The sequence below is a fragment of the Clytia hemisphaerica genome, unplaced genomic scaffold (assembly GCF_902728285.1).
Source record: "Clytia hemisphaerica strain Z4C2 unplaced genomic scaffold, Clytia hemisphaerica genome assembly, whole genome shotgun sequence".
NCBI classification, from domain to species: Eukaryota; Metazoa; Cnidaria; class Hydrozoa; order Leptothecata; family Clytiidae; genus Clytia; species Clytia hemisphaerica.
In genome coordinates this window covers 750399-761483 of record NW_027103741.1, presented here as the reverse complement: position 1 = coordinate 761483, position 11085 = coordinate 750399, and the positions used below count along the sequence as shown (strand labels likewise).

The window sequence follows — 11085 nt, the reverse complement described above, 5'->3', positions numbered from 1 at the left end:
ATCTCAACTCAATTAAATATCAAAAGCTTGTTACAAAATTTTCAAATATAAATAAATCTGAAATAACATTTGCAAAGCTAGTGGGGCAAATAAATTGCAAATCTTTCGTATTGCAAGTGCAGATGATTCAACATTACACAAATATTGGGAGGAGTTTATACAAGAAATTAGTCGACGACAACGAAATGAACCCTGTTTAACAATTCAGGCTTCCAAAAGTGTATGCACTCTAAATGTTGTAAGGGTGTGAAAAGTGAGCAAAACGAAATATTTTTGGCAACGTTTTTGAAAGTCTGTGCGCGAATCTGATTGGCTAACCTTATCAACGGTTTTTGGCACAAAATTCAAACCAAATGTAAACAAATTCAAACTGGGTCAAAAATACCATATGTTCAATGAGTAGCTTCTGATGGGATTTTACTTTATGTGGTGTAAGTTTGAATAGAGAGTATGGATCTCCAGACTAAGGTTGTTCCCACTTCAGTAGTTTCAGCAAAAGGGGAACAATAAAAAAATGCGCAAATTATCAATTGTAATGTTTCTTTTGTGTTTTTTTTTCAAACTTGTTTTCATTTTTATATAAGCACCCGATATTATTTACAAAGCATATATAAATGTATAATCTCTTTTTCATAAATAAAATAAGCCAATTTTTTTGGTGGATAGATGCCGTCGCCTTAAAAATATCAACTTCGGCACCCATAGGCGATACCTGGCAATAAAATCTACAATACTTCTCGATATAGTACAAATCTCTCAATATGTATAGTTTCTAAATATATATTTTTTAATATTTACATTATTCTATATTACATTAAATTGTTTCTTTCTGAACGATAGTACTCATGGCAACTTTTAGCAAACGCAAACATTACACGCTTTTTCTTATAAGAATGGTGTAAATCCATTTCATCATGGATATTCTTAACTTTTTTGGGAAAATCATCCTAAAATAGGTTCTTAGGTTAGGATCCTAATTGACTAAAAAATGGTCTAAAAATGGCATTCTTAGCTTGAGTAGCAAAATTCTATGATGGTGATATTCTTAGCATATTCTTAATTTTTTGGCCATTTTCATCATGGACATTCTTATAAAGTGTATTCTTATAAAAAAAAAAGCGTGTAATTAAAACATTTCGCAACAAACTTTTAACATTTAATTCAAATGACATGCGTTTAAGAATTGGTTTTCGAGGCTCTACCGAATCTAAATTCATAAGTTCAGTAATACTATTCTCGATATTCATGACGTTATGTTTTATATAGAAGCACCCAAAAAAAGACCGGGTTTTTGCCACTGATTTTGAATTTTAAACGATAAAACTAGTGACAAACGCCCGGGCTAATCCGTATAAAACATCACGTCACGAATATCATGTGTTTAAAGATTTTAAAATTATAGCTTTTGAAGCTTAAGCGAATCTTCAAGTTCATAAGTCCAGTACTACCATTTCAGATTTTAAAATTGAAAAATTCTACCTAATTAAAAATAAATGATAATTGATTATAATGGATTCTATAAACAAACTTTACATGTCTTCTGACAGTAACTTTCAGCGAACCATTGCGTGGAACAATGATTTTCATATTTCTTACACCAATTATATTTGTCCTTGCATTCGTTCTTTTGCGGACGTTCTTTCTTCTTGTAACACTTATAAAACTGGTATACTTTTTTGACATCCATTTTACTCATGCCATGATAATTACCGATTCTTAATTTGGGGTTCTCTAAAGACTGGATCGTATCTTGTCCATTTTTAGTGAATTCGTTATTATAATAATGCATTGCGCTTTCAAAATCGTATGGAAAATTCATTGAATCGATAACACCGTGATCATAAACAGCGAAGTTTTTCTCGGCACCTCTTTGTATGTTCCACCACAAGATTTTGACGTATAAACCACGGTCATACCGACTCATCTCGTGGAACATTCCCACAGTGTGAAGTAACTCATGAACAACCGTTTTTGTTGTTTCACAACCCTCACCAATTGAAACGACTTGTCGCCCGTTTTGTCTTCCAACGCTGGAGTAACATCTATAATGAAAATTAATAATTTGTTATAGACTGGAGTCGTTTTAATTCATGTAATACATACATTTGTGGTGGTGCTTGATAATACGATAATTGTAATACGAGATAACATCAGTTTGTATAAAAATTTAATTTAGCCATTCTTAATGGTTTGCTATTTTCTACTATGTCGGAATAAGTCGTCTAGCATGCTAGAGTGTAACAGTTCTAAGCGAAAATTGATAGAAGATGATGAGTAAGTTTCGGCACGCTTTGAGATTAGGCTTCCCGTAGAAGGAACCAAAATAAAATGTTGTTAAGATGAAATCCCGCAACTTAAGAGTGTTTTGAAGTGGAACAGACAGGCCTCTTCAGTATTCTGCTATTTAATTACGTCACAAGTCAAGAGTGTGATTGGAAGCGGCTCGTGGCTGTCACCAAGTGTCACAACCACCAAACCGCAAGATAAGATCAAATTCTGTTTGTTTTAGTTCGACCACTGGGCTCTGTGTATTTGCATTGGATAATTCGGTAGAAAAATATTAGGGAGTTTGTTTTGATTTAGGTATGTTATTTAGCTTAAAACTGACGTTTGGTTTGCACTTCTGACAAATAACTGTGCTCTTTTTTTGAAGAAATATCCCAGTGCCATTTTGAAATCAGCGTTTGATCATTTGTACAAGGGGTAATATTGAGCACTCATATTTCACACCTTATCCACCCACACTAGAGACTACATATATAGCATGGATATCCGAGCTGTAAATTATTTTCTTATTTTGACATTTCTGTTTTTTACAGTTTGGTCTAAAGATGCCTACCAGGGTAGGTCATTTCTTATCTTCGTGCGATATTTGAATCACCAAAGTACATGTCTCTGGTAAATGAATGCAAAATCTTTTAGGAGGATCAGATCGTAAACCAGAAAAGGAAAGTTTGGATATCCAGGCTACAAGGGACTACAAATTAGTGATGTTGAAACTTACCCAACGCCTTTTACGAATTCCACGTAGTCATCTTCACCTTTCCACGGTGAAAATTGAATACATGTATATTTTTCAACTTCGTAAAATGCTTCCTTGATTGATTCTCTTGCTATGTCACCTACAGAAAGAAAGGAAAAGATAGTTCATGAATATTCGAATCATTAATTACAATTACCGTTAATGTATAATGAAGTCGACCTTTATCGACTCCGTGTGTCTGCTGACGTCACCTCTAACTGTTTCCTAAGCTACTACCCAGATAAGGTGATTACTCTAAGATTCCTCGTTTTTCAGCTTTTCACTCTTATCGCAGACTGACAATAGGCATATAAGATGTTTATCTCGCAAAGACGATTTACTGTCATTTTTAAACGAGATTGTTCGAGAGATTTTTGTTTCGACTAAAAAGTTTAGTCTGTCCTGTAATGAAATAACTGTCTAGCATGTTTTTATATAGAACAAGCTAAGAACATTTTAAGGCTTTGAGGACTCTAAAACACCTAATTTCTTCTTCTCAATACTTTCAAAATGATGAAAATAAGAACATATTAAGAACAATTTATGGATAAACAGCTAATAAAAAAAACCCAAACGCTTCAAAAATGTTGGATGTTTTTATAATAAAAAACGTGTATCATTCCAAAACTTACTTAATTCATATGATAGTTTATAAGGGATGAAACCATTTCTCCATCGATGTTCATGAGGTTTCTTGTTGGTGAGCGTGTTGCCCCGTTTGACACGTTTATGTGAACTCCATTCTCCTTCTTCGTGAATGATGGCGTTAGCGCGAATCTTTCGTAATTTCGGATCGAGGACGATGTCTCCTTCGATGAGAACTGTAAGATGAATGAAAAAATATCATTAGTTTGGTTTCTTCTTCCCCCATAAAAATTTACAACCTCCTCCCATACAGAAAAGAATTGCGATTTTATATCTTTTTTCCTTCAAAAATACATATTTCTCTTTAAATGATGAATTCATGGAACTCTCAGGAGTTTGATTTGGAGATGGATTTTCCTTCAAAAATACATGAAATCTATCCTGCTGCTGTCTTATTCATGTTGAGTTCTAAGATTTAGAGATGGATTTTCCTTCAAAAATACATGAAATATATATACTGTTGCTGTTTAATTTCATGAGTTTTTTGAAAAACAGTATTGCAATCAATTTATGGTCACTTAAAATAGTAGAAAGGTCACAACTTGTATTTGTCTTATTAGTGGCTTATCAAGTTCTTGATGATGACTTTCACAGACAGTTTCTTGAAAGTGGAATGGAATGTTAATGCCATCAGTTGGTAGGATTATGAAGTAGTTAAGACTTTTGCTTGTTCATGCAAAATGATTACCTAGGGGATGAGAGGAAAGATTGGACGCTTCAAGTCTCTTTCGACATTTAATAAGATTATTTGATTTTAACCAGAGGTGGTCTTTCAACAAATGAAGCTGATTGCTTTCTTTTCTTTTGACTAAATACCATCATTAACCACGAATTATCGACTTTTTATTTCCTGAATTAAACAATGATCGAATAATTTATAGAATGGCTAAAAATCTCGTGACCTGCGACTTGTCTGGAATGGTTAGCGAGACACCCAACTGGTACACAACGTTGTTTCAACGTTCATCTTACGTTATATTGACGTTATGGACGTTAAAACAACTTTATATGGACGTCGCGGTCGCAAAAGTGTTTGAATGTGCTGTATGTCATCACCTTATTAAAGATTTTTCTTACTTTATAAAAAAGTTGACATCTTTTTCAAACTTACTGACAGAAGATCAAAACACTTCATTTTTCAAAATCTCTCTTTTCATGTAAGACCGTTAGCTTCTTAAGATTCGCCGCCTTTTCTTTCTTAATACATCGCGAAAAAAGTAAAAAAAAATAACTGTCACTTTAAAAGAAATTAATCCGGGTGAAATACGTAAAGGTCAAGTTAAGTCGTTTAGGAAGTATTTAGCCGATGGTCTAACTTACACAATCATATGTTTTACAACTAGCCTGGGTGTCCAATATTTTGAAATTCTTCCGTTATCTGGGGAACGTTTTATTTTCAATTCTACTGTTTTGGTAAACATAAAGATATTGATTTCATTTTAAAGATTACATGATAAAAATCTTATTGCTGATTTTTCTTGTCTACCCACGATATTTTTGATAAATCTTCTTTAAGAGGGGGCTATCAATTTCACTTGTTTTGATGTTTTGATGATAAAATGATATATGTTTTCCTGGTTATTCAAATATACGGTGAGACACTCTATCAACAGATAATAAAAAGTGAAATTTTTGGACAGTTACATTTTGATAAGTCTCCCAAGTGAGAATATTTTTTTTTATTTAATACCCTTGTTTAATCGTTATATCGCCTTAGCGGTTTTTCGTTTTTCATCAAACTTTTTAAAACAATCACAAACTTTCTTCGTCTATTTTAAGGTCTGATATACATTATCCCCTGGAAATTTTAACATTGATCCTGTTTGCTCGGGTTTCTGAAAGCCAACACCCATAATATACATTCGAGGCTCTAAACAATAAATCATGCATCAGACTAGGGCGACTTTGCAATAGTCCGGAAGTGGGCTTTATTCTTTTGACGTCAATGGTAAGAAAAATGCACCCTGCGAAAGTCAATGCAAACTTGCATGAGATTGATATGCCTCAAACGAGATTAGCTCAATCTTTTGGCATCAAATAAAGGTTTTTCAGCTTTAAGTAGCTGTATTCTGCCATTGTGATTGCGTATATGTGAGCACTTCCTGATCCAGTTTTGTGGGGATCACTTTACAAAAGCGATCAATGAAGTTGTGTTGTCACAATGGAAGGGTTTATCGGGAAATTGAGAATGGGATTTGTGGCTGCTTATACAATAGACATCCGTAGCTTATGAGAAGTTCCGTACCAACAATCCGTCAATTTGTGGCTGCTTATACAATGGACATCCGTAGCTTATGAGAAGTTCCGTATCAACAATCCTTCAATGAGTTTGAGATGAATATAATGATAGCTCTTTATTATGATGAAAAATCTTAAAACAAACCTTCCCCAAACACTTGTTTCAAAAATATACACCGTTTCCCTTATCTAGAAAAACAACAAAACATTTTCTTAATATAAAGCTTTTGTTGTTTTGTATATATGAAGTACGAAACGGATGTCAGTAGAAACAATTTTGATATAACGTTGATGTACTAAATCCTTTCAATTTGAATAGTTAGTTTAAAATAGTTTAAAACCTAAAAGTGATCTTATTTTCACCATTTTGTGAGTCTTTTTTGTGCGAGTACCTAAGAAATTGGGTGTTTTAGGGTCTGCAAAGCTTCGCAGTGTTCTTAAATTGTTCTTAATTTTCTGGCCATCGAGGCCTTTTACGTTCTTATATAGTTTGTTCGTGTATGCAAAAAGGATTAGGTAGAATAGAAATGCAAAAATGAGGGCTTTAGAGTAGAGAGGGGATTTTGTGGGAAAAGTATGTCCTTGATGCTTGGCCCTCATGTGGTTCACCAAAGAAAAGATGTTTTATATTGTGATCTATAAATTGCGCAAACTGAGTGTTTCCTGTGGCTTGGTATTAGATTCCGTTCATTACTGAATGAAAAAGATATTCCTTTTTAAAACATTTTTATAGTTTATGGGTTCCCTCGCTTTTAAATGTTGAATTTTACCTCGAAATTTTACTACAGGGTGTCTGGAAAAAAGTTTGTTTCTCCCTTTATCTTTTGTTAATACGCAATAATACAAAGTACATAAAATACCTTTAGTCCTCAAAACATGTTTTGCTATTATACTTTTTTTCTCGGACACCCTGTATAAGGTTGGGTTGGAAAAGCCAACCCGGAGAACTGTGCAAGAAACAGCACGCTTTATTTGCAATTAATTATGAAGTCAATATTAAACAAAACATTAAGAAATTATGCAATAGCTTTTTATCAATTTGCTTGGATGAACGCAGTTAACGTTAATTACATGTTATTGATGTATTGTAACAATGTTCTAAATGTTGCAATTTATGACAAGTTTTTTTTATTTTGATAAAAAATAGAAATTAGCAGGAAATTAAAAGAACGGTTTTGGATGGAATGAGATTTTTATCATATGCTAGGACCCAGTCATGTCGAGTTTCCTTCCCCGTTGGTTAATCTCTTGAAGAATTCAAATTCATGCCAAGAAAATCCTTCATCTTTCTCACCAAGGCCATAGCATAGTATCCTAACGTTGTTTCAGACTACAAAATTGTTCTGCAAAAATGCTATACTGTATGGAGTAAGTCTTGAGTAGTTATTAGCTTATTAGGAAGCCTTGAAAATGACTAATTTGGGTTAAGATTCAAGCATCAAGCTACGAATTAGTCCATACAAAAATAGTTGTATGGCTTGAAGAATAGTTATTAGCAAGCCTTGAAAAGACTATTTTGGGCTAGGGTTCAAGCATTAGTCCATACAGAGATACAATATGTAAATCTACATGAATTACTTACTAGGTTTTGCAGGCTTGGAAACAACAACCAATAAACACGTTGAAAACAACAAAAAACAAATCATATAAAACTCCATCTTGATTTAATAACGATCTGATTGCAATACAAAACGTACGTAGTGAAGACAGCAGCACTGAAACTTCAAAATATAAACAAAAATCGCGAGGTTGTGCTTTTTAAGCCTCTTTTCTTAAAACTATGACCGAGCGATGCAAAGTTTTGTTTTGATATTAACCGAAAGGACGCTTCTGTCTTTTTTTATAATCATCCATCAACTTTACTTTTATGTTGTGTGTTTTCTAAACAGCCAATCAAATTCGTCCATTCATAAACAATTGTTTTTTTAGTCACGTGATCGCAGGAAAAAGGCTTTTAATTGATCATATCAGTTATCTCATTTTTTTCTCTCTTTCTATCTCCTTATAAACTGAGAACTAATAAATACATAGCCCACGACATCTGATTGATATTCCGTCAGCTAGGGGAGCTTATTAGAAAACCATCGTTTTGAAATATCCTTTCTTGGCTTACTTCATTCTAGGGTTCGACATCTAATCTGAGGTTTTCAGTGGTTTTGACTTCACTAAACAGTCTGTTTTAACAAATCTGTGTTGATGTGATCCATACAGGTTTTATTTTTTATAAGAACAAACTAATGAAGAACATAAGGGTTCGATGGCCAAAATGTTAAGAACAAGTTAAGAACATTTTAAGGCTTTGCGGTCTCTAAAATGGCCGATTTCTTAGAAAACTAAATAAAAATGCTCATAAAATGGTGAAAATAAGCTTAAAACTCAGAAAGTTAAGAACATCTGAAGACTTCAAAAAAATTTGGATGTTCTTATAAAAGAACGTGTGTACAATACAAACATGACAACCAGAACAACAAAAAGGCGACGTTTGAGACAACAATCCGTTATGTTTGTTTAAAACTAATCACTCTTCTTCGCATGTTTCTTTTTGAAAGTTTTTGGGCCAATAGACGATCCTCCGAAAATCTTACTATAACTTACTATATTACACCCCTGCCTCACACCCCTGTCTCACATCCCTGTCTCACATCCCTGTCTCACACCCCTGTCTCACACCCCCGTCTCATATCCCTGTCTCACACCCCTGTCTCATATCCCGTTGGAATTTGTTGCCACTGCGCCAGGAATAAAGGTTTCTCTCAGTATCCCAATGGGGATAGAAATCTTTTGTTCCAAGCTCAAAAAGTCCAGTAGAAATGGCATTGGAGTGTAATTTTTCTATTGAATTTCGAATTTGGATTGAATAATAGTTGACAAAGTGGGGCTGAAATTGTTGGGTATTTTTCCCTTCATATGGTTTTCGGTTCTCAGTTTTCGTACGATAAAATATCTTTCGTTAGATAGTCTCTGAGATGGAGGGAGTGTTTCAGATGTTTGACAGTAGGGTCAGATTAAAATAAATGATTTAGAGGAATAAATAATGGGCACCATGCAGTGTTGATAAGCCGTTATTTGACATGTTAACTGCTGCTTTTCCTCGTTGTTTTTCTTTCTTGGTGTGGCTATTTTTGTACACACATCATTAACTTTTTCTTCTCGGGTAATGCGTGTCATAGGCACTTACAGATACTCGAAAGAAAATAAAGTAAACACAGCATGTTACCTCACAGAATATTGCCTAATAACTTTTGATTACAGGGGTACTATACAATATATTAGTTCAGTTTTTCCTTCTCTTATAATGGTCTCAACAAGTCAATTAAAGAGCCGCTTTCTTAACACGTTCCCTCCGGTGGCCACTTTCCAAAGTTATGACATCATTCTTCCATTAACGGATCTGACCTGATCAACGTACGCGTGCGTGGTCGAAATGTCCCAAAGTGACGTCACAACGAATTTCTTAATCGAAGTAAGCCGTGCGGGAGATATAAATTTCAAGATAAGGGAGGAAGGATTTCCAAATCTTTAAAGCCCATGCAAACATATAACTTGACCCATATGATAGGTCTATATACTTCATCAGGGTTCGATCTTTGAACCTCAATTTCGCAATGATGATTTGCGAATTCTCAAGGAAAGCTCCTCTATGTACATTAGTCCCAAGGATGACGTCATAAATGACAAATTATCAACATGGAGAGACCATGTGGGCTTTATAGATAGTTTCTTTGCAAAAGTGATTTGCACTTGAAGGTGTGGGTTAATATCACATGCAGTGTTTCTCTCACATCTCTTGCAACATGATTCAATCTACTTAATGTTCAATTTGTCGTCATGTTTCAATGAAACCCACCAGTCCACAAACAATCATTTGTTTGAATCCATCAAAAGATTATGGAACTGATGTCAAGGAAATGTGTGAAATGGATTTTTTGATAATATGGGATCATGCTAATCTTTTCTGTTCTATTTAATTCAATTTGCTACTAAGTTACAGAGATCTGCACTGTCAGCTTATATTAACAAATTTGTGGCTTCTATTCGTCATAGATTTTAATTTCAATGAGCGCATTGTGTTTATTTGAGGGACCTGTGACTATGATTTCAGTAATATTTCAATAATGCTACCCAGCCTTAATTGTGGCTTAGCAAAATCTCTACTATGTAGTCCATGATTGGTAAGAGCGACTTTCACTGCTACAGATTATTTTCATTAAATTGTTCGTCGTGGTTGTGATATTTTGCTGATCCCGTGACTAAAGAAATTGCTAAGAACCACTTCATGTATACTTCATGACAAACTTCTTGATGATGCATTTCAACCGCTACTTTTCCAATAAAGATGTTATCTTGCACGTTCTTTTATTTATAAGAATGGTGTTTTCCTATTGCATCATAAATATTCTTAACTTTTTGGGAAATATCATATTGAAATATTAATTTAAGGTTTTCTTTATAGGTTAGGATCCAAATCATAACTGAACTTGGTGAAAGTTTTGGGTATTGCTGTAAGATAAATGGCATTGTACAGATAAAAATGCTTTAAAAATCACAATTTTAGGTTCAGTTGCCAAATTCCATGGCTATGATATTCTTGACCTATTCATCTATCATGAATAATATAGTTTATCAGAATATGTTCTTATAATAAACCGTGTATTAGAAGAAGGAGGTTTAGCATTTCCCGAAAGTTCCGTTATTTGCGGTCGAGATTTCGAAATCATCAGAAATGACAAAGTCTCAAAACTTTTGGTTAGTTGCAGCAGAGAGATATCATCATTCGCTTATTTGCTTTGATTGCATTAAAAGGATGATGAGAAAGTTAAGTATCCTTTAATCCCTACAAATCAAATTATTTTATTTGCTTTAATCGACTTGCGAACGGGGGAAGCTTGCTAACTTCATTTGTAGATACAAAAATGCGACACATTTCTTTGCATATGCATTTTTGTAATATAAGGCGGAACAATTCGTTAATCCAACTGTACTCATCATGACATATTTGACCTTTCTCCCTTCCCAATGATCAGATTTTTATCATTTAAGACACTTTACACCGCCTAAATAATATTCTTTTTGCGAACTACTAGGATTTCATTAGCTTAGAAATCTTGTAAGTTTGATTCAATCACTAGGATAAACCTGATGGTAAGTTGTGGTTGAATAACAAGTATTCCAAGGCAAAC

General features: G+C 33.9%; 1 protein-coding gene across 1 annotated transcript; it reads right to left on the bottom strand.

The window, feature by feature from the left end:
* Nucleotides 1–529: 529 nt before the first annotated feature.
* On the bottom strand, nucleotides 530–7752 carry LOC136805241 (zinc metalloproteinase nas-6-like). The gene is made up of 4 exons (XM_067061820.1): nucleotides 7488–7752; nucleotides 3655–3843; nucleotides 3005–3122; nucleotides 530–2042 (listed from the first exon to the last, which is right to left on the bottom strand). Exons 1-4 carry the CDS (start codon nucleotides 7561–7563, stop codon nucleotides 1517–1519), a joined length of 909 nt encoding a protein of 302 aa, XP_066917921.1. The 5' UTR covers nucleotides 7564–7752; the 3' UTR covers nucleotides 530–1516.
* Between the last annotated feature and the right edge of the window lie 3333 nt (nucleotides 7753–11085).